Here is a 27,836-nt window from a genome sequence, read left to right on the forward strand (position 1 = left end):
CTTCTCCTTCTTCTCCTTCTTCTCCTTCTTCTCCTTCTTCTCCTTCTCCTTCTTCTCCTTCTTCTCCTTCTCCTTCTTCTTCTTTTTAATTCGCAGTTAGAAGGAATTTTCATTAATCTTACGAATGAATCCAGATGGAAGAAAAGTGCTTGTGCTGGCTAGTTTTAATGCCAACTCGACACAGGCTAAAGTCATCAGAGAGGAGGGACCTTCCATTAACAATGCCAACATAAGATCAGGCTGGAGGCAAGCCTGTAGAGCATTTTCTTAGTGATTGATTGGGCAGGGCCTAGCCCATTGTGGAGGTCCTGGCTTACAGGGACCAAGCCAGTAAGCAGCACCCCTCCATGGCCCTTGTAACAGCTCCTGCCTCCAGCTTCCTGCCTTGTCTGTGCTCCTGTCCTGGCTTCCTTTGATGATGAACTGTGATGTGGACGCGTAAGCTCCATAAATTCCTTCCTCTCCAAGTTGCTGTGGATCCTGGTGTTTCAATGAAGCAACAGTAGCCCAGTAGGTTAATCTAGAAACTTTTAAGGTTGAGTATGAGGGTGGTGGAGACCGGAAGCATTTATTCAATGGAAATCTGGTTGGCTGTGTGTGCCCAGGAATGAGTACTTTTTGGAGGAGACAGGTAGCTAGAGCACTTGTTATGTGTTTTCCTGCTCTTGCCTGTGGAGCACTTGTTTTGAGTGTTATCTGCTGGGGTTTGCTAGAGTGGTTGGAAAGAGTGGAGCGTGGGTCCTTGCTGGGGAGTTGAGCAACGCTCCTGTCTGGGTAACAGTGGCAAGGTGAAGAGTTGCATCCTTTTTCTCTGGTGTTTTTATTTGAGAAAAACCAGGTTTTTCTCATTTTGTGCTCTTGCTAATGATTGCATAGGAGGGAAATGGGAGTTGGAGAATCTAACCGATTTGGTACTGGGAGCTACAGTGTTCCCTTTTCATTTACACTCTACACGGCAACTAACCGTGAACTTTGTCAGTTGCTTTGATTTGAGAATTAAAAATAACATAGATCTATAGTAGACCTTTTGTGGACACATCTATCATCTGCCTTGGACTTTGATTTTCGAACCTGTGCAAATAACTTATGTTGTGCAACTCTTTAACAGCTCAACACTTCCTGCAACTTTAAGCCGTTCTTTCTAAATTAGTTTTTTTGGGGGGTGGGGTAAAGCCTAAATATAGTTCAGCCTGAATATAGTATTGGAAATGGTTTGCAGTAGCTTTTATGTTGCGCTAATGTCTGTAAATCCTTATACCAATTTCAAATAATTTGAGTTTTTGGTTTTTTTTAATGATGATGCATATAAACAGCAGGATGAAATTTGTTTATAATTTTATTAGAAATACAGGGGAGCAATCCCTTTAAATTATGGCATATTTAAAAATCTACGGCTACTATTATTATTACTATTTTGTTTTTCTTGAGATAAGGTCTCTCCCACTGTAGCCCAGGCCAGCCCTGAAGTCTATGTCTTACTCCTTTAGCTTTCTGAGTGCTGGAATTACAGGCATGTCCCACCATGATGGACTCTCAAATTTATTGTGGTATTGCTGTTTATCTGGTTAATAATAGTAAGTGTATGCCAAACACAGTTTTTATATTTTCTTCTTTTGAATGGTCCTTTACCACAGTTATCCAACCCTTAAGATATTGTTGTCTAGGTTTCTAACTCTGTTTTGTTACTTAAAACATCGAAAGAACATTGAAATAAGTATCAAAAAGAGCTGTTCAGTGGGGTCAGCATATTAGCCTTTAATGTGGTTTGGAGCAAATCTCAAAGGAAGTTCAACTTTACTCATCAAATATGTTGATAAATAATAAGTGACTCTTCCTTGCTTTAAAAGTGTTTCTATGGACATATGGCACACTATTTGTGGAGTCCTTAAAAAGGAGGGAGACCCCAGGTGGAAAAACAAAGAGGGGTCATTAATCTTAGTTGAATGCACTTAAAGTTTTTGAGGTCACCTGATTTACAGATTTGCATTTTTTTTGTTTTAACATTTTAAGCATTATTTTTGTATTAAGCATATTTTGATGAAAAAATAGCCAACCGGATTTACTTTAAAAAAAAAAAATTTAAACCACCTGCTGTTTACTTTCGGGGAGATTCACTCCAAGTGCCTGTATCCCTGCAAACTTTTCATGGCCGCACCTGGAATGCCACAACGGTGTGCCTTCCTTTGGATGCCAAGGTGAGGCTTGCAGCATGCCTCACTTATTTCTTATGCACATTAAGAAATAGCTGGAGCGTGTATGTGCAGCCTACGTTAGACTTTCGCGTCAGGCACATGGTTTGTAAATATCTTCTCCAAACACGTGGTTTCATCTTAATCCCTTAGCAGTGTTTTCCAAGGGAAAAGGTTTTATTTGTGGTGAGGCCCACTGGTTCCTCATTCTTCCGAATCATGCATGATTTCAGTCTTGGAAGTTATAGTGCAAAGATGTTTGCCAACTTTGGGTGAAGATTTTCACCTGTGGTTTATAGCAATTTTTGTTTTCAGTTTCTAGTTTGACTTCTTTTTTAAAGTTAATTTTGGATACTGTACGAAGCCGAGGTCACACATTTTGGGTATGAGTATGCTTAACATCCCTGCATTTGTTCAGAAGGCCACCTTTATTAACTTTGCTTCAGTGTTCTCTGGCTGGTTCCATTTGGGGACTGTATTTTTTCTGTTGCTCTATTTTCCTGCATGCCACTCTAAGCTGACTTCATTACTGTTGCTTGGTCCTGTCTCATCAGTTAGTGAGAACTCTCCAGCTTTGTTGCCTTTTAACAGTTGTTGGCTATTGAAGGATCTTCCCTTTTCCATGTGAATTTTAGAATCAGTTTCTATGTACACACACACACACTGCAAGGGTTTTATAGGAATTTCATTAATTATAAAGATAAGCTTAAGGACAACCTACACACACCTTAACAGTATTTAGTCTTTGAACCTGGTGTATCTCTCCATTAATTTATGTCTTTAATTCTCTCAGAATGGTTCTGTAGTTTCTATTGTGTAACTCTTTTGTGTACACATTTTGTTAGATTTGTACACCGGTTTGGCGGTTTTGAAAATGCTGTTGTAAATGGAAAAGGGCAAGTATGAAAGTCTGTATTTTGTTGCTGATGTGTACAGATGCATGACTAACTCCACTAACCAGCATCCTGCAAACTCTCCTGCTTCATTCACTAGTTTTAAATAGATAATGTCCTCTGTGAAACCTATGTATCTGTGATCTGTAGGTAAAGAGAGGTTTACTTTTTTTTTTTTTTGGTCCAAATATCCTTCGCCTGATTGCAGTGGTAGAATGTCTGTGGAGCATTGACTGGAAATAATGAGCCCAGTGTTACCCTTTTGTTCTGTGGGAAGTGTTCATCTCTTACCATTAGGATGCTGTAGCATCTTTAAATAGGTCCCTGGTGGCGTTCAGGATTTTTCCTCTGCTTCCAGTTTTACTGGGATCTTTTTTTTAAATGGCTGTCAAATGCTTTTTTTCTTTGTCTATTGAGATGACATGAAATTTTTTTTTCCATTTTAGTTAATATAGTAAGTTACACTGATGTTTTAATGTTAAACAAAGCTTTCATTTCTGGAATAAACTCCATATGGTAATGATGAAGAGTCTCCATGTGTGATTTAACTTGCTAAAATATTTAGACTGCATCTGTTTCTGAGTGAGAGTGGTCATTAGAGATTTTTACCCCTCCTTGTAGTGTCCATGTCTGGCTTTAGAATTGGTGGAACACTGTCCTCATGTGTCATCTCTCTTGTGTGAAGTGTGTAAAACATTGCTGTTTGGTTTAGATGTTTGGTATAGTTCAGTAGTCAACCTTCCTAGCTTGAGGGTTTTTTTTTTTTTTTAATTTAAAAATTTTCTTGCTCAACCTTTCTCTATGTCTCCATTTAAGTTACTTTTCTATAAACATCACACACATGCCATTTGTATTCCTGGATTGGTTTGGATTGGCATGGATTGTATCTGAGGCTTGGGTATGAAGTAGGCTCTCAGCTAAGTAGGACAGTGGAATTTCCAGGATGGCTTTAGCCCAGAGTTTCTTAAATGTGTTCTTGACACCAGAGATATCATCATTGCCTGGGAACTTGTTAGACATTCAGAGTCCTTGAAATTACCCTGAAACTACTAACTCAGAAAACGGCCGTGTGCTCAAGGAATTAGTGTCTGCAAGCCCCAAAGAGTGAGAACAAGGGGCCAGTGTAAACTTTGCTTGGACTAGAGAGAAGCACCTGGGACTGGGCACAGCAGGAGGCAATGGGCAAATGATGGTGGGGGGGAATATTCCCCACCTGTGTCCTAGGAGGGCAGGGGGAGCAGCAGGGAATATGAAAGAGGATCAGTGGATATTTAGTAGATTCAGGACTGTGGCCCACAAATATATTATGTAGTGCAGTTATCATGAAATCAGTTTGAGAGATATTTTAGATTCCTCATCTGTAACAGGAATCAGCAAAAGAAAAAGCCTGTTTTTTTTTTTTTTTTTTTTTTTTTTTTTTATGGATGGAAAGATAGGTTTTTTTTTTTTTTTTTACACTTTTAAGTGATGGAATATCAACAGTCAATGTGAAAATCATTGTGTGTTTGTGTGTCTGTGTGTATTTGAGACAGGGTCTCACTGTGTAGCTCTGGCATTCTGGAACTGACTACAAAGATCACACAGATTTGCTTTCTTCTGCTTGCCCAGTGCTGGGATTAAAGTTTGCAGGAATGAAGTCACAGTTTTCCAGTTAAATTCTGACTGTGGAGCTTGTGGGCTGCAAGAGCCGAGTTGAGTACTTGTAACAGAGATTGTGCCTCAAAGCCAAAGAGCATAAGGAGCTAGTCCTTCATGGAAATTGTTTGCCAGCCTCAAAGCTATTAGAGTGAGTTGCCAAGGTAGAATGCATCCTCTGCCTCTGTGGGTCACTGGTGTCACTCTGACAGGTGGCAGTTGTGTGTATGATAGCAAGCATGTAACGGATGAAGTCTGATGTTTCAAGACTAAGATGCTCATTAGAGTCACAGTAACTTGGAAGGATTCTGTTGCAGAAGAGCAATGGCATTAATTTCTAGACAAGCTGAGTGATATCATAAGATACCAGTTCTGTTAGCAGAAGCCGCTCTCAAACACAGCTAAAGGCATGGGGCGGGGGGGGGGGTGTAGGTGTGTCTTTGAAGTAGTTCTCAGCAGGCTTTGGAAAGTGACCTATTCTATTTGGGGATATTTGCCTGTTAAAAATGACTCTCGGTACTTTGAAGCAATCAAATGTGATTCTGTTTCTATGGGAACTGTTTGTTCAGTACATGCTGTTTTCCTGCAGAAGAGAGGCACTTTCTGTCATCCATATCATACCTATAATGTAGATTTCTCTCTTTTTAAGGTTATACGTTGGCTCCTCGAAGACATTCACCTCATCAGAGAAGTCCCAGAATCCTTTACAGTGGTGTAGACATGTCCTAGATAATCCCACTCCTGAGATGGAAGCAGCCAGACGTTCCCTGCGCTTCAGACTGGAGCAAGGTACTGTGAATGTGTGCGTTCTCCTCCTCCAATCCCCGTGCTGCCCTCTCAGCTTGTGTTTCTGGTTTGGGAGTAGACTTCAGCTAAAAAACTCCTACCCTGAGGTGCAGGTGCTGTTGCATGCAATCCCCCCTGTCCTGTCTTGTACACAGGAATTCCTCAGTGTAGGTTTAATTGGGTTTTGAGACTACTTTTAGGCAGAGTTTTAGTTTATAATAATGGAGTGTATCTTTTTTTTTTTTCTGTTTCAAAAAGACATCAGTAAGAGAAATGGATCTGTCTTCACTTTTCTAAATTGGTAATTAGGGTCTGTGGCTCGATTCTACGTAAAAACTGGAGTCTGTTGAGATCTAAGTACTAAGGTCTGCTTTGTTGTGCTTCTTCCCTCTTTAGTTGGATGTGTAACAGGAAGTCCCAACCTCCATAAACGAGGAACTAATCCTAGTACTGTATGTTCCAGTAGTTAACTGATAGAGACCAGCAGGAGTAGAACTATGAGTATGTACACACACACACACACACACACACACACACACACACACACACACAGACAGAAAGAGAGAGAGAGAGAAAGACAGAGACAGAAACACACACACATACACAGAGCGTGTTGTGGGAGAACAGCTAAAGGCATGAGTGGTTCGTAGCTCCTTCCCTTTCCTATGTCTTCAGTAGCTCCTGGCTGTGATTGTTTGGCCTGTTGCCTTGCTCTTTGACCTCTCAGCAGTGTCTTCCCACTCTTTGGGAGCATCCTCTCTGCTCATGCACCCCCTGCATCTCAACTCCTATTTGAACTTCAGCCCAGGTCCCACCGTCTGTGTGTGAGGGATGGGAGGAGGGGATCTGCACTGGTGAGGTCAGGAGCAGTGCTCACTGAAGGTCGGACACCGCCTCTCCAGCTCTTCAAGGATAATGGATGGTTAGGAGGTCCCTGAGCAGAAGACAGGCATGGGTGGCGTTTCCTTGTCTCATAGTTCTCTTACAGTCAGTACTTCATGTAGCCTGTAGAGGAGAGAAGGGTGAAGCTGAGTAATTTAGAGGATTGCTAAGACAGAGGATGCATTTGATGGAGGAATGTGGTTTGAAACACACCACACATGAGATTTAAGAATTACAATACTTTAAGCTCAGTAGTCAGTAAACATTCATCTACAAAGGGTCATGTCGTGGATAGTTGTCAGGCTACACACTCTGTTTTGACTAGGCAACCGTTCATCCCCCCAAAGTGGCTCCAGATGTAAGATTACGTTAACAAAGGTGTGTTTCAGTGACACCTCTTTTATGGACACAGATTTGAATTTCCCCTCCAGTGTAAAAATGTTCTTAGCTAATAGATACAAAAGAGACAAATGGCGTTTGGATGTGGCCCACCATGGCCACAGTCCTGCTTCTGCTGGTTGGGACACAAGTTAAATTACAGGGTTGATTTTTGAGAAAGAAGAAGCTTTTAGTAAGTTTAATATAAATCTGATTAATATTTTTGATCAAATGTCTGATCATCTAATTTTGCTTTTACTGGCAGATGTGAAGTCATGAGGACATACAGTGAAATGATATGGTTTTATTTGTGCTTTAGTTTATTTGAATTTTACAGAAAATATTTTAGGTAGAAAACTAATTTTTCAAAACCACAAATCAGTGCCTGACTAAATTTGTATATTAATCTGCAAACTTTTGCTGTGAGACTAAATGCTTAAATGCTTTCGATTCAGAGATCTGTAACTCCTTTCTGAGATAACCTGCTGATTCGGGCAGCAGATCTGGTTGGATGGTGGCTGGACACATAGAGCTCCTTTGTTGCTGCCTCGGTTCCTACCCCTTTCATTCTGCAAAGGAGAGCTTGTTTGTTGGATGCTCGTTTTTAAGAGAACATACACTTTATAAAATCAGTTTAGCTTGAAAAATATCAATCAAATGAGGAATTTCAGAAAAAAAAATAGCTGATTGTCTCGTACTTTATTTCTCAGATGCATTATGTAACAGATGCTGTTTTTCTGTTTATGTCTTTTAAAATTTCATTTGTTAGATGGCTATTGAGTTACATTATCATTTAAAAAATTGTTTTGAGAATTCCATACATCTATCACCGTATTTCCATTATTTCTACTGCTGCTGCTTCTTTCTCTCCAACTCCTATGTCCCCTACTCCTCAAATTCATGACCTCTTCTGTAACTATAGTATCTCTCTCTGTCTCTGTGTGTATCTCTCTTTCTCACTCTCTCATGGGCTTTTGATACTGCATTGTGAGATTTAATCTTTCAACCCCACTCCTTATGCCTTTTCTCAGCATGGCTTTCCATTTTTTTTATGAATTACGGAATGCATGAATATTTTCATGGTAGGACTACTTGTATCTAGGCATTGCAGTATTTTGCATTCCACTCTGTCTTTTAGTTTGCTGCACAAAGATGCTTAGCTGATTTTCTTAGTCATTAGTTTATTCCAGGCTCCCTGGGTAGACCCTCGGGACAGGGTGTTTGGTGCCTTGTTCCTCGCCATGAATTCTGCTCAGTTCTTTTTACCACCAGGTCTCTGCTGCCTTCATGCTGTCATGGTGGGTCTCCTCTGCTTTGTTCTGTGCTTTTGGCCTCTCCTCAGTGGCTTCTCAGGCCCCTCTTCCAGACGCCACTCTTTTATTGGAATGCCTTCTCTACTTGCTATTTGGGATGAGGGAAGGCAAGAAAGGAGGCAGGAGATGAATTTTGAGAATTATGTTGTCTTATCTTCCCAAGTGTTGGGCAGTACCGGGAAGTTGATAGTGTTCCCTAGGGAACATAGAAGGCACATTTGGTCAGGGCCCCTGGACTGCTACAGCAATCACTGGGCCTCTTTCTCGCTTTTTACTTCAGATAACATGGGTGTTTTAGAATATTGTCCTGTGTTTGAGGCATTTTGAATTTATTCTTTAATATTTTTGTGGTGCTCATTCACAGTCACTTTTTACATGGAAACAAACATTGCCTTGTAAGTTTTAAAAGCTCCTTGCCCCATCCTGTTTTTTCTGTTCTTTGTGGCTGGGTGTTCAATTTCCCTTGACTGATGTCCAGAATTCCTGTGTATTCCTTTTGCTTTATAATATGATTTTCCTTTTTCTTGGGCATTTACAAACCTCTCCTTCCAAGTTGTTGACATGTTTTTAAGAACTTCCGCGTGTCAGGTCTCACGGTGGCTTCTCCCTTTCCCTTCCGTAAGGTGTCACCTTTTGTATTTGGTACTTAGTAAGCTTGTGTTTGAATTTATCATGTATTACACCTGTCCTTGTTGAAGTTCGAGGGGGAACTGGAGGGTGTGAGCGTTTCCCTCTGTAGTTCACTACAGAACTTGCTCCCTGCTGCTCACCCTGCAGCAGCAACTCCAGCCCCTTCCAGGATCTTAATGATTTCCCTCATCATGGGTTCAGAACCAGAGTTCTGAAGTCCAACTCAGCCACCTAATCTTTTTTTTTCTTTATTAATTACACTTTATTCACTTTGTATCCCCCCACCGTGGTTCTCTCCCTCCTCCCGTCCCAATCCCTCCCTTCCTCCACCCTCTGCATGCATGCCCTTTCCCAAGTCCACTGGTAGGGGAGGACTTCTTTTCCTTCCTTCTGATCCTAGTCAATTAGGTCTCATCAGGAGTGACTTCATTGTCATCTTCTGTGGCCTGGTAACGCTGCTTCCCCCTCAGGGGGAGATAATTAAATAAACGCTGCTTCCCCCTCAGGTCAATCAGTTCATGTCAGACATAGTCCCTGTTCCTATTACAGTGGAACCCAGTTGGATACTGAACTGCCATGGGCTACATCTGTGCAGGGGTCTTAGGTTATCTCCATGCATAGTCCTTGGTTGGAATATCAGTCTCAGGAAAGACCCCTGTGCTCAGATTTTTTGGTTCTGTTGCTCTCCTTGTGGAGTTCCTGTCCTCTCCAGATCTTACTCTTTGCCACTTCTTTCCTAAGATTCCCTGCACTCTGCCCAAAGGTTGCCCATAAGTCTTAGAATCTACATTGATAGTCTGCAGGGCAGAGCCTTTCAGAGGTCCTCTGTGTCAGGCTCCTGACTTGTTCCTTCTTTTCTCCTTCTTCTGATGTCCAGCCTCTTTACCTTTCTGGATAGGAATTGAGCATTTTAGCAAGAGTCCTCCCTCTTGATTAGTTTCTTTAGGTATACAGATTTTAGTAGGTTTATCCTATATTATATGTCTATATGAGTGAGTATATACCGTGTGCATCTTTCTGCTTCTGGGATAGCTCACTCAGGATGATCTTTTCCAGATCCCACCATTTACCTGCAAATTTCATGATTTCCTTGTTTTTATTGCTGAGTAATAGTCTATTGTGTAGATATACCACAATTTGTGCATCCATTCCTCCACTGAGGGGTATCTGGGCTGTTTCCAGCTTCTGGCTATTACAAATAAGGCTGCTACAAACATGGTTGAGCAAATGTCCTTATTGTGTACTTGAGAATCTTTTGGATATATGCCTAGGAGTGGTATAGCTGGATCTTGAGGAAGCACTATTCCTAGTTGTCTGAGAAAGTGCCAGATTGCCTTCCAGAGTGGTTGTACAAGTTTACATTCCCACCAGCAGTGGAGGAGGGTTCCTCTTTCTCCACAACCTCTCCAGCATGTGTTGTCTCTTGAGTTTTTGATCTTAGCCATTCTGATGGGTGTAAGGTGAAATCTTAGGATCGTTTTGATTTGCATTTCCCTGATGGTTAATGAGGTTGAGCATTTCTTTAAGTGTTTCTCTGCCATTCGATATTCCTCTGCAGAGAATTCTCTGTTTAGCTCTGTACCCCATTTTTTAATTGCTGTTTAACCTCTTTAGTTCTTTAGATATACTGGATATTAGCCCTCTGTCAGATATAGGGTTGGTGAAGATCCTTTCCCAATCTGTAGGCTGTCATTTTGTTCTGAGGACAGTTTCATGAGGTCCCATTTATTGATTGTTGCTCTTAGAGCCTGTGCTGTTGGTGTTCTTCAATAGGAAGTTGTCTCCTGTGCCAATGAGTTCAAGGGTATTCCTCACTTTTTCTTCTAAGTGGTTTAGTGTGTCTGGTTTTATATTGAGGTCTTTGATCCACTTGGACTTTAGTTTTGTGCAGGGTGATAAGTATGGATCTATTTGCATTTTTCTACATGTAGACTTCCAGTTAGACCAGCACCATTTGTTAAAGATGCTATCTTTTTTTTCCATTGAATGGATTTGGCATCTTTGTCAAAAATCAGGTGTCCATAAGTGTGGGCCACCTAATCTTTCTGTGCTCTTTAAGATGCTATCAGTCTCTCGTCCAGTGGTTCTCAACCTTCCTAATGCTGTGGCCCTGTAATCCAGTTCCTCATGCTGTGGTGACCGTAAACCATGTCGTTGCTACCTCATTACTGTGATGTTGCTGGTTATGAATCATACTGTCAATATCTTTTTTTTCCTATGGTTTCAGGCAATTCTTGTGAAAGGTTCATTTGACACCGCCAAGGAGTCATGGTCCACAGGTTGAGAACCACTGTTCTTAGTCAGGCGCTCTCTCAGTCTTCCCTGTGGGTCAAAGCTTTACTTTTTTTGCCCTGGACATGGTTTTTGTAAGAACATAGGGATGTCTGCATAGTCCTTCCTCTTGAAAAATCACTGGCTTCTAATCAAAGCACTTTCTTTGTGTCAGTGATGGTAGAGATGAGAAATTACATTTTAGCTGAAACGTTTCTTACAGTGCAAACACTAGAATCATGTGACCGCTCTATTTTAGAAGTTTTAGTAGCTCTAAGGCAGCATTTACTTTTCATGTGGGTTTTCTCTCTTGGTCAGTCAGCCGTTTCAAATGACAGGTGTCACTGAGTGCTTTCTTTCAGACTAGTATGGCTTCCAAAGGCAATTGTATCATGTCCATCACAAAACAAGCAGGCAAAAAGCTTGTATTGACTTTCTTTTCCTGTTATCTGTACACAAGGGGATGCCCACCAGAGAGCAGACATTTCACATAGTTGGTTTCTAGTTCTTGACCTTGGTGGTTTTGAAAAGAAAACTAGTGAAGTCTGTCAGAACATGTGGAGGAGGCATGGCCCTGCGGCCCCTGAGGGTATCTGGTGTGCAGGCCTTTCCTGCCTTTCCCTTCTCTGTGTGTATGTCCTCCTCTGCCCTAAGCTCCTGGTCCCTGCAGAGTAAGTGTGCTGACCAGGTAGCTCTCCTGTGAAGGAGTCAGCCACCACAGGGCGTACCTCCAGAAGGCTTTGTCATGGTCTCTTTCCACTTCCTTGGCACTTTTTCTTTTTGAGACCTGCTCTCTCAGTGTGGCCCAGGTTGACCTGGAATTCACAACATAACCAAGCTGCCCTTGAACTGACCTCCAGGGTCCGCCATCCATGCTGAGCCCGCAGGCTCCTGTGTGGTGTCTGTAGGCACATATGGCTGCCTTTCCTTCAGGGTTCTCCTCGGGTTTACAGTGACAGGGTTCATTCAGATTCCAGCTTCTTGAAGGATGGCAGGCATCATGTTCCTCCAGTACACCCTCCACTTGATGGCTCAAGATCATGAAACATGGCAAACTTTGTGAGCGTATGGGAAGTTTCCAAGCTGTGCCTTGAAGCTGTGAGAATAAACTGAAAATCTAGCACTTTTGAAGAAAACGAGAGAAAGGAAGAGTGTTTTATGAGATATATATTTTTAAGGAGATAGCAAGAATACTATCACTGTGTTGAGTATTTCATTGAAATAATGTTGAAAGTAAAACAATTGCTACCTTTTCCTAGTGTCTCCAAATCTCTATTCTATTAGTTAATAAAGCCTGGGGTGGTTTTTATTTTTCTGAGCACTGATCTCATTGTACAGCCCTAGGGAAAATTCTGTACTTGATTCCCTGGTCTGAAGCTTGGCTGAGGAGTATTTGTTCTCTATTCACAGGAGCCCCGTTTTGTTCATTCTTAAATGTATGTCTTTTCTGAGGATCTGCACCTCAATTTTCTCTTGAATTACCAATGCCTAATACAGCTTTAGCATGCTTTAAGTGTTGAGTGTTCGCTTTCATAACTGACTGATTGGATGCATTTAGTTTTCTTAAGTGCACAAAAGAACCAGTTTTCGTTGAACATTTGGTATTGTCAGTGACATCCTACTAATCAAGATGAAAGCCTGCGAGTCGTGTGGCAGTGCTCACCAAATGTTAGCTCTGTGGCTGGGGCTTAAGTCTGTTTTGTTCGCTGCTGTAGCCCCCTCACTTATGAGAGTAGTTGCCATGGCACCGTAGGCGTTGCATGCTAATTACTGAATGAGTATGGCAGAAGGAATTTTAACTAGTACTAGGCTCAGGGCTTCAGCCTTACTCAACCCTGAGTGAGAGTTCCCAGTGTCTCACGTGGAGGAGGAACACTGAATGACGTCATGGCTCTAGTAGGAAGAGATCAGCAACACCGAATTAACTGTGAAAGCTCTGAAGTGATGTAAACATAGACATTTCTACTGTGCAGCTCTTCATTTTTTCAGGACTGGAACCTACCGCACGGGATTCCTCTTTGTGTGGCTACTTCCTCTTCATAGAGGATAAGTGTCATTTTCTCTTGGGAGGGGAATCTGTTTATCCTACACATGGACGAAGATGCTTGTTTGAGTTAGGGATCATCACCTAAAAATGTTTTCGAAGGGTAGTTTATTTAAAAATAGAAAATTCAAAAACCCTTCCTCAGTCTGTTTTGTTCTCTTCTGGTTCTTAGAACTGTGGGTACAAGCTGGGCATCCCTGAACTGAAAATCTGGTTATAAAATGCTCCAAAATTGGGTGAAAGCCAACAAAGTGTTACAAGTAGAAATTTTCATGCTATGGATTTTATTTAATGCACAAAATTCTTCAAAATGCTGCATCTGAGCTTTAGTCTGTTATATACAAAGTATGCACAAAACAAATGATTTTTGTGTTTAGATGTGGGTCCTTCCTATCACTGAGATCTTTCATGAATTAAAAGAAAAATTCAGGTCTCATTCATTCCAGATAAGGGCTACTCTGCTTGAAAGGCTCATCTTTAGTCCTCTGCCCTTTTGAAATGCAAATAGCAAAACCACATAGAACTTTGCTAGGTAGGATCAACTCCCTCGATAGCCTGAGTTGGAATAATGACAATGTAGAAGTAAACCCATGTCAGGAGGCTGGGATGTTGACCAAATAATGATCAAAAAGCTTATCTAAGTAATTTGAAGTGCCCAATATGTGGCTCGCTTAATTTGGGTCCAGTTAATAAAAGCTTATCTGACATAAGGAGCTCGGATGTCCAGCTGAATCAGGACAGGTCACATTTGAGGAGAGTGAGTGTCGTTTTCACCGACGGGGCAACCCTCACAGTCATGTTTTGCTGTGGCCATGTCTCTTTTCCCTCAGGGTCGTATGAACAGACACGGGCTCTTGATTTTGTTTTTTTTTTAAATGTCTTTGTGTGATGCTTGCCTCCTTGCCTTCTCTGGTGTTATGATGCTGTGTTAATCCTGAGTTTAGTCAGACAAGAAGAGCCTTTGATGTGACCCAGTGATCTAAAGGTGGCCTTCTCATTTGTAAAAGCCACACAGATTGAACGGAGCCATTAGAGGCTTATCACCTATCTGTCTCCTGGAGCCTGTCCAGTGTCTCCTTACATGGCCCAAGATGCTATCCCTGTCAGCTCGTGTTTCAACTCTTGAGGTGCTCTGTCACATTTGGAACACCAATTTAAAACTTAGCAAAGCGAGTTCAATTTAGGTAAGCTTCCCAAAAAGATTCTCTTTCTTGCTGGAAAAATAATTTGGAATCATGCTAAGTGTTTTGTGCAGAGAAGGGTCTCCTGGCATTTGCATATTTCTGTGCGCTGGAAATTGAAGACACATTGCCACAGCTGTGGGGTTCCGTCACGTGCTTGCTTTGCTGTTATGTTCAAAATAGCCTCCATGCTTGTATGTCAGTTTGGGTGATGATTTAGTGTAGTAAGTTACAAATACCTCAGGCCTGGGCTTTTATTTGGTTTGCCATTTCAATCCATTATATCCAGTAACTTGAATATGTTTGCCAAATATCCTTACGCAAACTCTCTTTCTTTTGCCAAATTATATGTGTGCCTATATGGTGTTTATTTTGTTTTTCATTTCCACCAAGGCTAGAAAGGTATTTGTTAAAAAAGCAGTAACTCATGATAGTACAAAGTGGTTGTTGCAGTGAATTTATTTGCTCTTGTATTTTATTACTTAAAGTTCCCCTAAAGCAGTGTGTGTGTCTGGTGTGTGTGTGTGTGTGTGTGTGTGTGTGTGTGCATGCATCTTTGTGTATGTGTGGGTGTATTTGTGTGTGTGTGGGAGTGCATGCAATGGTAGTTGAGCCTAGGCCTTATGTATACTGATCTTGTGCTGCACTAATGGTATCTATGTCTATGTCCCCTAGATTACTTTTACTGCTCTCATACTGTTTTGGCTGGTTAAATTTGATTATAAAACCATGAGACTCTTGCCTGCTTCTTGGTGTTTCTGAAATGTATAATTCCACCTGAGAGCTTCTAGGTTTTTCTTTTTGGGAAATGGTAGAGCTTGATTGGAGGTGCTTAGAATTTAATTACTAGCTGCCGCAGGCATGGTGCTGAGTGGTGTTGGTAGCTCACTCAGTGCCCGGCCTTTGGATTTGCCAAACTCATTCACAAAGCAGATGGTGCAGGTAACAGCTCTTGTTCTATTTCTTCTTCTTCCTTAGCACAAGCCTGAAGAGGGCCAATGGGACAGTGCAGGTGGTAAAGGTGCCTGATGATGAATTAGTTTCATCAATGGACTCAGGTGGGGGAGAGAGAGCCAGTTCCTGTACGTTTTCTTCTGACCTCCATATGTGCACTGTGGTGTGTGTGCCCCCTCCGATACCCTGGTATCAGTGACCGATACCCTGGTCACTGAAATGAATGTAATTAAACTTTATTTTTACAGAACAGGCACTAACCTCAGGGATAGCAGGGACTACTTTCCTCAAGGTATGACTTGCCAGAGAGATGTGAGAATCAGTGGGGCCTTCAGCAGCTGACTGCAGGGGCCCAGGTCAGGGTGGAAGACAGTCCTGGGTATCTGAACAGCACAGAGAAAGGCCTCACTGTGCGGCCCAGATGTGCAGTGTGAGCTTCGTCGGCAGGGTGCAGTGGTTGTGGTTGGTGTGATGGAGGAAACAAGAGGGACAAGTCCTGCACTAAGTGGCTTTAATAAAACTGGTGGTTCCTATAGGGCTTCCGGGGCGGTTAACAGTTCCTAAGATTGTTGGGAAGCTCTTAGGAGTTTGAAGCAAATGAGGGCCATAACTGATCAGGAAAACTACAGGGTATTGTCTGAATTGTGTTAGAAGTTAGACACAACATATTTTTTCTTTCTTTTTTTAAGGGAAAATAAAATCAAATGAGGCATTGAGTGGCTGCCAGTCTGGCAATGTTCTTTACCAGGAGGTTATCACTTCAACTTATATTTATAGGTTAATTCTATTATGGCCCCAAACAAAACTCCTAAGAAGGGTTGTAGGTGAGAAAAGGGAAGAGACTGACTCTGTTTTGACTCTTCCAGTGTATTTCACTATTTTGTGTACAGATTTTTTTTTTTTTTTAAATCAATGAGTAGGTTAGTTTAGACGACCCTGTTAAAAGTTTTTCCCTCGATGGAACCTCTTAGTTTACGGACTCACTTTCTGTCATCTCTTGAGATGAATGGTTCCCAGGCCCCTGGAATAGAAAGCCTGGGATATGCCTGACTGGAGGAATAGCGCGTTAGCCCAGGAGACACTGGGAACGAAGGTCTGTTGGGATTCTTCTCTCTTTTGTTGGGGACCTTTCCAGTGCTTTCCTGTGGTTGGCTGGGCTTGGCTTTCTCATTACACCGTAAACCATCTTAGAGAGGTTATCTGAGCTAACCTTCCTCTGGGAATGGAAGGGCTCCATTCTTTTTAGTGGTCAGATTTTTTGCCCACTATTCTTTGAGGCGTAGACGGTGTAGTGTCTTCATTTGTCTAGCTGTTGCTGATGGAGACTGGAAGCTAGTCAGCCAGTTGGCTGCGTGGCTTACGTTCTGGTAGTGCCTGAGTGTCCACTGCCCAGCGACAAGATGTTAGATCCTTCTTCCCCCCTGGTTTTGGATTAAATTGTTGCTTTCCAGAGAAACCCTTCATGTGTTCCATGCCCCCTCCCCTCTGCCCTTATTTTTAAACTATAGCAGAAAGGTCGAAGTGATACACAGCTTCCTCAAAGGACATTTTAAAATGCCCATTTGAAGTATAATTTCTACTTAAATTAGATTTGTATCTCTCCTGTCAATTGTAGGAAATTCTGATGACTTGTGAAATGAGGGTCACTCCTGCCTTGGAAAGCACTGGGTCTGAGCTGGATGTCTAAATCTGGAGTCCTGTCTTCAGTTTTGAGCCATGGTTAAGGGGACAGGTGGACAGTGCTGGGGACTGCCTCTTTCTGACCTTGGTGTTAGCTTTACTTCAGACCAGCGTTCCGTGTGCCGACATTCTCCAGAAGGATCCAGTGAGCAGACATGCCACTGAGAGAAAAGTATTATGCTGTGGCCAGGAGGATGCTTAGGCCTGAGAAATAGAAAAGATCTCATCTTTTAACCATGATGACTAGAAACTACAACCATTCCGCTATATTAACTGTTAGGACCCAGGAAACATTTGACCTGTTAAATTTCATGTTAAAAATAACTATAAATATTGATGATCTCTGTGAAATGTTAAGTTCTGCTATTAAATAATATGCCTTAAATTTATTTGACTTGATGGAATTTTGTAGCATACACTAAATCAGTATTTTATGAGCTCATTGTTACTTTCATCTCAAATATGTATAAAGCTTAATCTTAGTATTGCAAAAAATTATAACTCTAGATATTAGTTGTATAGGCAAATAAACTCCTATGTATGCAAATCATATTTTTTGTCACAGTATGAATACAGAATCTTTACAATGTCATGGGTTCATAAATCTTCATGCATACATATTACAGTGATTTTAAATAATTAGATATATCATCATAGAGCAAATGAATAAGAACTTAAAAGTTAACCCTTGGTGTTTCTAGTGATACTTTGAAGGTTCAGAGGCCGAGGTAGAATGATTGACAGCTCTGTTTACGGAAAGCTGAGATGGGTTCTTTACCCCTTACTAGTCCTTTGGGTTACGATTTACACTTGGGTCCTCTTTCCTCCTGTGTGTGTCAGGGAGAGCGCATTACGGACATCTGCCTCAGAGAGGAGAAGGACTTTCTACATCTCCCTGCTCCCCATATGTTTATCAGGTCCTGGAGTGCTGCAAAGACGAGACTGAGGCTGCTCAGGTTTACCCCGAAAGGAGTGGATCAGATAAGCCGCAGGCCAGATGCTGCCCCTCCAGGGGGCTTCTTACACAGGAATCAGCTCCATGGAGCCGACACATTGAAGCTAGTTTTTGCTTCAGTGTAGTCAATTTACAAGAATGAACTGAGAAAATACACCTCTCACCTTGGTTTTAAATTCTTTTGTTGTCCAGATATTTGAGTATGTCTGTGAGCATTTGGGAAGGCTTGTAGAGAAACAACATGATCGCTAAGAGCCTTTGTACTGGAGGGGATGTGTATAGAGATGAAAGACTTGCTGTCCCAGTGGTTTATGGTTAAAGAACAAAATGCTATGATCTGAATAAATATGTTCTGGCAGTTGGTGGCAGAGTAAACATTATTTTTAAAAAGATTATAATCTCTAAGTATTAAGAGCTGCTAATAATGCCTCTTGTGCCTTCACCATTCTTAAACTAGGCTCACATTGGTAGGAAAGGCTGTGTGGTTAGTCTCCTCTGGTTGGCTTAGGTGGAGGCCCAACTTCTCATTGCAGAAAGAATAAAACAGAAGGACCGAAAGTATATAACCCACGCCTTGCTTTCCTTTTCCTTCCAGGATTGCAACAGTGAACAAAATTGTTTGAGTCAAGATGTTTGAGTCACCATTGGACCCTATAGGTTTGAGGAAACCATAAAATTGTATTTAAAGCTTTCACTAAAATATGGCATTTGGAGCATGAGTTTCTGTCTTAGTCATTGTTTTATTGCTGTGAAGAGACACCATGACCGTGGCAACTTTTATAAAAGAAAGAATTTAACTGAAGCTTGCTTACAGTTTTGGTTCATTGCATCGTCATCATGGTGGGGGCATGGCCGCATGCAGGCATGGTGCTGGAGAAGTAGCTGAGCGCTGCATCTGGGTCCACAGGCAGCAGGAGGAGGGACCCTGGACTTTAGAAACCTCAAAGGCCATCCGCAGTGACACATTTCCTCCCGACAAGGCCATATCCCTAAGTCCTCCCCACATAGTGCCCTTCCCTGATGATTAAGCATCAAATACGTGAGCCTGTGGTGGCCATTCTTATTCAGACCATCGCACTTTCCTGAGGGGGGCTTTGAGCCAGTACACGCTGACTGCATGAACTGCTGGAGGTTCACAAGCAGTTCAGCACATAGTTTCCAAGGTCTGAACATCGAAGGAAGCCAAGCCACCTCTGAAATTGTCTGGGTAAAGTAGAAAGTATGCCTATCATTTCAGGAAGGCTCTAGGTTTAACTCAAAAAAAGCAGGGAAAGGGAAGAATTCCTAGAGATAGTCTTTGCTTCACCTAGTTCTCACGACACTTTCCTCAGAATGGAGACTGTTCGTTACAACCCTCAGGGACTTTCCATTCATGAAATGCACCGGACTGTGATTATCATAGGCGTGGTGCACCTCCAGACTGTGCGCCGCGGCCTTGCCACCTTCCCACCTCCAGACTGTGCGCCGCGGCCTTGCCACCTTCCCACCTCCAGACTGTGCGCCGCGGCCTTGCCACCTTCCCACAGACTTGCTTTTTTTTTTTTTTTTTCTTCCAAACAAGAACACACTAGCTTGAGGCTATTGTATAATTTGTTTAAGTCTAGAAACTGGCCCATGGCAGGATGGAGCTGAGATTCTGAGTCCTGTGTCCTCTTAGTCTCTTGTTGACTTTTATCACGATTTGTTAGGGGAGATTGTGACTACATCCTAGCTGCATGTGGTGCTCTGTCCACAGTCTCAGCATGTGGAGGATGGAGCGGGAGGATTTGAATTCACGGCCAGTTTGGGCTATATCATGAGTTTGAGAAGATCCTGGGCTGTATATGGAGCCTCTGAATCACAGCACATGTGTTTCGTTTTGATCGCTCCTCATTGTTTTTTTTTTCTTCTGTTTTTATTATATTTTTATTGTTTAAAATAATTTAAAATTTTTAATATATTTAGATAATACTCTTTTCACCCCAAGTCCTTTCAGATCCTCTTCCTCTCCATACCCACCCAACTTTAAGTAAAAAAGCAAAACAAAACAAAACAAAAAAAACCCAATACAAAATTTCCCCCCATCCTGCCAAACCATGGAGAAAAAGAAAAAATAAACAAACAAACAAACAAAAAAACAATACAAACAAAAAACACTACTCAAAAAAAAAAAAAAGAAAGAAAAAGAAAAACTCGCCAAACTGTAACCAAATGAAAGCACACAAAAAACTGTGCATTCTATTATATGTTGGTCATCTATTCCTGAACATGAGGCCTGCCCTGGAGTGGTCCAGTGTGTCTACTGGAGAAAACGGATTTCTCTCCTCCCAGCAAATATAAGTGACAGTTCAGTTGTTGCTTTGTTCTAGTGGTTGTGTAATCATTCATTCATTAAAAAAATATAACAAAATAGAGAACCCCAAAGCTATCACCTTGAAGTTAGGCAAGACAAAAACAGCACAAAGAAAAGAGCCTAAGAGAAGGCACGAGAATCAGAGACCCACTCATTCTCACACTTAGAAATCCCATGAGAAGACTAAACTGGAAGCCATGTTATAAGTACGGAGGATCTAGCGTAGACCATGCAGGCCCTGTGCTTTCTGCTTCAGTCTTTGAGTTCTTATGAGCTTTGCTCATGTTGATTCAGAGGGCCTTTTTTCTTGGTATCCTCTGTGCCCTCTGGATTTTCCACCCTTTCCTCCTCCTCCTTCCATGCAGTCCCCTGAGCTCTCAGGAGAGGGATTTGATGGAGACACCCCTTTAGGGCTGAGCGTTCCAGGTCTTCATGTCATGCCTGGCTGTGGGTCTCTGCGTTTGTTCCCATCTTTTGCAAGGTGAAGCTCCTCTGATGACAGCTGAGCATGCACTGATTTGAGGATAGCAGAGTATCCTTAGGAATCATTTTATCAGGGTGTTTTTCTTGTTTTCAGACCAGTATTATTTGGTTTTACCCTAGGTCCCTGGGCTATCTAGTCTCCGGGTTCCATCTTGTGGAGTAGGCCTTAAGTCAAATCAGCTATTGGTTGATTACTTCAAGCTCTGAGCCAGTGTTTCCCTAGCACATTTTGCAGATGGGATACCACTGCAGATAAATGGTTTATGCCTGCCTTGGTGTTTACGTTTTTCTTTTGATAACTTGCAGAGTACTTTCTCATATCAGAGAGGCTAGAATATAGGGGTGAAGGTACTATGTAGGTATCAGCTCCATATCCCCATGTTCAGTGAGTTCTGTGGGTGTTGTATTCAACAATGGGCTGCTGGAGGTTGGTGGAGATCAACCTGTTATGGTCTTGTCAACGGCCCGGGTTGTTTGGGGATTCCTGTGGGGCCCCTTTGGCCGACAACTCAATTAGAGGTAGTCCTGGTACTGGAAGCTTCATTTGGTGACAAGAGATGGCTAGCTGGGACTCTGTCTCCCCCATTGTTTTGGCGATTACTCTTAGGTTGCCTACTCTTAGGTTGCCTTCATATGTTTATACTTAAGGCAGTGTCTGTGTCTCCCCAGTTTTCACTAGATCGCTTTATATATGTTTGTATTTAAGGTAGTGTCTTAGCTTGGGTTTCTCTTGCTGTGATGAAACAAAAGCAAGTTGTAGAGGAAAGAGTTTATTTGCCTTACACTTACGCATCGTAGTCCACCACTGGAGGAAGCCAGGACAGGAACCTGGAGGCAGGAGCTGATGCGGAAGCCATGGAGGGGCGCTGCTTCCTGGCTTGCTTCTCCTGGCTTGCTCAGCCTGCTCAGACTCCAGGACCACCAGCCCAGGGATGGCACCGCCTGCAATAGACTGGCCCTTCCCCATGACTCAGTAATTAAGAAAATGCCCTACAGGCTTACCTGTAGCCAAATTTTACTTGAGGTATCATCTCAACTGAGGCTTCCTTCATTGAGAAGATTGTGTCAGGTCGACACAAGAGAGGCCAACACATGAGGCTTCTACTGTATTAGGTTTCCATGCCCCCCTTCAAGTACCCCTTACTGTTAGCTGTCTTTCTCTATATTCCCTTCACACTCTCTTCTTTCCCACTCCCCACTGCCATCCATATCTATCTATCCTATTTCCCGTTCCTAACAAGATCTCCCTCTAGTCCTTTCCTCTGCGCCTACCCTCTGTAGTTTTATGGATTGTAGCTTGATAATCATTGGTTTCACAGCTAATATCCACACATAAGTGGAGACATACCATATTTATCTTTCTGGTATACCTCACTCTGGTATACCCACTGAGTGCGATACCTCACTCAGGATGAATTTTCTATTTCTATATTCCTATACTTTTTATGATGTCATTTTTTAAAAACAGCAGTGTGATACTTCATTGTGTAAATGTAGCATCTTTTCTTCATTCATTCACTCATTCATTCATTCATTCATTCATTCATTCATTCATCATTCTTCTGTTTGGTATATCTAGGCCCTTTCCAGTTTCCGGCAATTATTAATAGAGCAACAGTGAACCTGGTCAAGCAAGTGTCTCTGGTAAGATGAAGCATTCTTTGTGTATATGCCCAAGAGTGATATAGCTGGATCTTAAGGTAGATTAATTGCTATCTTCCTGAGGAACTGCCATACTGGTTTCCGTAGTGGTCATGAGTTTGCACTTTCACCAGCAACGTATGAGTGAACTCTTACTCCACATCCTCACCAGCATGAGCCGTCACTTGTTTGGTGAGCTTAGCTATTTGGACAGGTGTAAGTTTGGATTTGCATTTCCCCGATGGCTAAGGATGTCAAACATTTAAGTATGTCTCGGCCATTTGAGTTTCTTGAATTGCGAAGTCTCTGTTTGGATCTGTACTCCTTGGTCATTTGTTTTCTTGATACCTAGTTTCCTGAGTTCTTTGTATGTTTTGGATATCATCCCTCTATCACATATGTAGTTGGTAAACATCTTTTCCCACTCCGTAGGCTGCTGCTTTGTCTGAATGATGCTGTCCTTTGCATTACAGAAGCTTCTCAGTTTTGTGAGTTCCCATTCAAAAATTGTTGATTTTAGTGCCTATGCTAACCCTGTTCTGTTTAGAAAGCCTTTTCCTGTGCCAATGAATTCAAGGCTATTCCCTGCTTTCTTGTCTATCAGGTTCACTGTGTGTGATTTTATGTTGACATCTTTGATCCATTTGGAGTTGTGTTTCGTTCAAAGTGATCAATATGCATCTATTTGGTTCTTCTACATCAGTGTTTCTCAACCTATGGGCTGGGACCCTATCGGCAAACTTCTGTCTCCAAAAAAATATTTACCTTAAAATTCATAACAGTAACAAAATTGCAGTTTTTGTAAAGTAGCAATGAAAAGAATTTCACTGAATGGCTTGGGGCCACCACAACACGAACTGTATTAAGGGGTCATACAGAGCAGTAGGAAGGTTGATAACTGCTGTTCTACAAGCAGCCATTCAATTTGACCATTTGTTGAAGGTCCTATCCTTCTACCAGTGTGTATTTCTGGCCTCATTATCAAGAATCAGGCATCCATAGGTGTGTGGACTTCTGTCTATTCCATAGATCAGTGTGTCTGCTTTCGTGCAAGCACCACACTGCGGTTACCGTAGCTTTGTAAGACAGCTGAGGTTGGGGATGGTGAATCTGCCGGCAGTGTGTTATTTATCAGGATTCCTCCCTCCTTTTTTTTTTTTTCTAGGATTTTTTGTTGTTGTTGTTGTTGACATTTTCATATGAAGTTGAGAATTGTTTTTTCAAGACCTGTGAAGAATTGTATTGGAATTTTGATGGGGACTGCATTGAATCTGTAGATTGCTTTTGTTAAGTTGGCCATTTTTATTATGTTAATCCCATTGATCTTTAAGGATGAGAGATCTTTCCATCTTGTGATATCTTCTTTATTCTTTCTTCAATGACTTGAAGTTTTTACCATACAAATCTTTTTCTTGCTTGGTTTGAAATACCCCAAGATATTTTATGTTACTTAAGGCTATTTTGAAGGGTGATTATTTCCTAATTTTTATCTCAGACCATTTGTCGTTTGTATATAGGAAAGCTACCAATTTTTTCTTGGGTGCAGCAGCAAGATGGATCCTGTTTTTGAATCCAATCTCTTAGTCTATTTTTTTTTCTTCCTATTGGGGAACTGAGACTGTTGCTGTTGAGAGTTTTCTGTGACCAGTGATTGTTGATTCTTGTCATTACTGCTCTGTGTGCGTGTACATGTGTGTGTGTGTGTGGGGGGGGTGGGGGGGTATGTGTGTATTTGCTTCCCTTCTGGTGACTTTGCTTGTCTGGGATTATTGTCTGTTCGCTCTTGGATGTAGGTAACTTCTCTAGGTTGGCCGTTTACCTTCTGTCACCTTCTGTAGGGTTGGATTTGCAAATAGATATTGCTTAAGTTTGGTTTTATCATGGAATGTCTTATATTCTCCATCTATTGTAATTGGAAATTTGGTTGGATATAGTAGTCTGGGCTGCCATTTGTCGTTGGTTTCTCAGACTCTTTAGCACATTTACTCAGGCTCTTTTGTTTTTAGAGGTCAGCTGTAATTCTAGTATGTCTGCTGTTAAATGTTACTGGTCTTTTTCTCTTGCAGCTGTTTGCTTGTTTGAGACAGGGTTTCTCTGTGTAACCTTGGCTATCCTGGACTCTGTAGAGCAGGCTGGCCTTGAACTCAGAGATCTGCGTGCCTCTGCCTCCTTGAGTGCTGGGATTACAGGCGTGTGCCACTACACCTGGCTTAATAGTCTTTGTATGTTTAGGGTTTTGATTATTATGTACTGAGGGGACTTTCTTTTCTTGTCCAGTCTATTTGGTGTTCTGTATGCTTCTTGTAGTTTGATAGGGATCTACTTTTTTGGGGGGGGGGGTGGTTAATTAAATTTTCTTCTATAATTTTGTTGAAAATATTTTCTGGGCCTTTGAGCTGGGCTTTTTTTTCCTTCCTCTATCCCTAATAATTTTAGATTTGGTCTTTTCATAGTCCCAATTTCTTCTAGATGGTCTGTGCCAGGAGGTTTTTAGATTTCACTTTTTTTTTTTTTGACCAGTGTATCCATTTCTTTTATTGTGTGCTCAAATATCTGAGAGTCTCTCTTTTTTTCTCCTATTTTCTGTCAGTAGAGCTTGCTTCTCTGGTTCATGTTTGAGTTCTTAATTTTTTTATTTCCAAAACTCCCACAGTTTGGGATTTCTTTATTGATGGTATTTCCACCTCCAGGTATGAACAGTTTTATTCATTTCCTCTTGAAGTACCTCTACCATAGTCATGTAAACTATTTTTAACGTCTTTTACTTGAGCTCCACTTACGTTGGACTATTAAGGGCCTGCTGTGGTAGAGCTGCTGGGCTCTAGTGGAGATATCTTGTCCTGGCTGTTTATTGATTATGTTTTCACAATGGCATCCAGGAGGCCTCTGGGATTGGAAAGATTGAGATTCTAGGTGCTGGTGTTTGGTCTTGTCTCTGTTGGGTGTTTTGTTTGTTGGTTTGTTCTCTGGTGCTTTAGGAGAGTGTGGTGGCTGTGTGTTACCTTTAGGAAATTTTTCTGGGGTCCTGATAGGTTTGGGCACTGCATATTACAGGTAAAATTTGGTTTTGGGTATAGGGACCTGAGACTGAGATGGACTGAGAGCAGTACAGAACTTCACAAACTCATGAGAAACAGGATGTTTCACCAGGATTTGCTTGTTACCCCTGGGAACAGGGCAGGGAGTGACGAAGAGGCACAGCAGAGCTGGGGATGAGATTGGGGAATTGGACTTGGATTGATGGAGAGAGGCATGAAATCTGTAGTCAGTCTACTTGCTTCTATTGCAGAAGTAGCCTGTAGGTTCCCAGGGAGTGCCTGGTTGAATTAGGGGCTGGGATGAAGCAGCAACAAGGCATGGAAGGAGGTTAGGAGGACAAGCTCTGTGCAGTCCACTGGAAATGGGGGTGAGGAGGAAGGGGAGGCCTCAGTAGGTGGTCTGCTGCAGAGCTGTGGATGAGGCTGGGGAATTGGACTTGGAGGAATGGAGGGTGAGAGGAAGATCTGCAGTTGGCCTACCTACTTCTCAGGCTGGAGTCAGCCCTCATTACCCTGAGGATCTGACATATGAAATATGTCTTACCCTGTGCATGTTTTTGAAAATGGATATTGTAGAGCTGTCAGTGTGCTAGCTGTTGTGTTAGCAAACTGGCTGCTTGGCTTTGGCAGATATGGCCCATGAACAAAGAGCACCTTTCACATTTTCAAATGGTTGAAGAAAATCAAAAGAATATTTCATAACCCATGAAAATGTTACTAAATGCATCTTTTAGTGTATGTAAAGTTTCTGTTTCACATAGCCTTGTTCATTGGTATGTTACCTTGGCTGTTCTCATCTGTGTTAAAGTAGTTATTACTCCAACCTCAGAGCCAGCAAAGATGAAAGTATTTTTAAGCTGGCTGTGTGCTTAATAAAGTAACCCTGCCCCCATCACTGGCCACTCCATTGGCCTTTTCTTGTCATCTCTGATATGGAACTGTCTTCTAGATCCCTGTGTGACTCTTCTTTTTTAACCCATGCTGTCTAAAACACAGTGGTCACTACTGTTTGCTTTATTTCTCTTATGAATTTTGACAACTCCATTAACAATATGTCCACCAAATATCAGCCATATACACCTGAGCCCAGAAGACAAAGATTCTGAACAGAACCATAAGGCATAGACTTGACAATATTTTCAGATGCTTTGTTGTGCTTACATGTTGAGATTACTATTGCTCCAGAGCTGTGTTAGGACCGAATGTCCTAAACAGTTTCTTTACTTTTCCGTGGTTAGCGGTTTTTCTTATTTTCCATGGCAGTCATTCCAGACTGTTACGATGAGTTAAGGGTGTAGTTTGTGATAGAATGCTTGCTTGTCATGTGCAGGTCCCTTGATTTGATCCCCAGAACAGAAAAATAAATTCCAGACCATCGCTGCACAGGACCCTTTTTGCTCTTTCACGATATTTATTGCTTTCTAATTTATACATAAAAGGTTCCTTATGACCCACATTCATCTCCTATGAGCTCCTTTCCTTGTCTCCAAGGCCCCATTCCAAGGCTGCCCTGCCTTTCCTCTGGGCAGCAGACTTGCCTTCCCTTTTTTGCATACTTCCCTTCCCTTCCCAACCAACCCATTCTCCTCATTCTGTGAACACACTGATGTCCTTCTCCTAAACACCAACCTTTCCTCTTCATCCTTGAGCCCTTCCTGGCTCCAGCCACATCTCTCCTTCTGTCTTCAAACTCTCTTTAAAGATTTTTTTTTCATCTCCCATCTGCTTGATGTATTAGCACTAGCTTCTCCATCTTTCTGTGTAATCACACTCAAGAGGGTCTGTGTGGCGCTCAGTTTTCCTCAGTTCTCCTCCAGCAGATCCCCACAGCTGCTGTAGCTCCCACATCTACCCTTCTCTCCTTTGTCTCTGTCTTACACAGTCTTTTCTTGAAGCCTCTTGCATTGTCAGGGTGACTTTTTTTCAGGTTCCTTGACTGATTGTCCATATATCTGTTCTTTACCTCTTTCCATTTTCACTCTGTAACCCAGCATGGGCTGGAATTCATGATAATCCTTCTGGATCAGCCTCTCAAGTTCTTGAATTATAGGCTACCATCTTGACTCCAGGTATCTAAATTATTCTTCCCTTAAATCCCTTGTCTTTCCCCTCATCTTTCTTCTCGTGTGAGTTCATCCATGTCTACGGTTTTCTCTTCATTCGGCACCTGCTAGTTATGCTTTTCTGTATTTCTATTGTGGTCCTTTTCTGAATTCTACCTCTGTGCTGGGCACTAACACAGATGCCTATCCTGTGACCACCTCAGCTCCACTCAGCGTTGTCTTTGGTTTCAGCATGTATCTCTCATGTTCTTTGTTTTCTACCTGTCAAAGTCAGGATCCAACTGTGTAAGTGTATGGAGTGTGTGAATGAATGTCCAAGCCCACTCTTGTCTTTAGGCCCAGCTCTTCTCACGGATGCCCTCAGCCGCGACCTAAACATCCACCCTAGGCTGGATACTACTCCCTTGTGCCTCCTCATTTCCACTGGTGTTTTCTCATGCTAGCATGGCATTCTGCCACACAAAGGCTCCTCCAGTGCCAAGGGCCCT

At 42.0% G+C, this 27,836-nt stretch overlaps 1 protein-coding gene across 2 annotated transcripts in view; it reads left to right on the forward strand.

Moving 5' to 3' along the window:
* The window catches only part of Slain1 (SLAIN motif family member 1), a 55,284-nt gene that overhangs the window by 1,839 nt on the left and 25,609 nt on the right, over nucleotides 1–27,836 (forward strand). For both annotated transcript variants that reach the window (XM_055609927.1, XM_055609928.1), the window contains exon 3: nucleotides 5,367–5,506. In XM_055609927.1, the coding sequence (XP_055465902.1) occupies nucleotides 5,367–5,506 (140 nt within the window). The remainder of the gene's footprint in view (nucleotides 1–5,366; nucleotides 5,507–27,836) is intronic.

The sequence above is a fragment of the Psammomys obesus genome, unplaced genomic scaffold (assembly GCF_907164565.1).
Source record: "Psammomys obesus unplaced genomic scaffold, mPsaObe1.curated_primary_1811, whole genome shotgun sequence".
Classification (NCBI taxonomy): domain Eukaryota; kingdom Metazoa; phylum Chordata; class Mammalia; order Rodentia; family Muridae; genus Psammomys; species Psammomys obesus.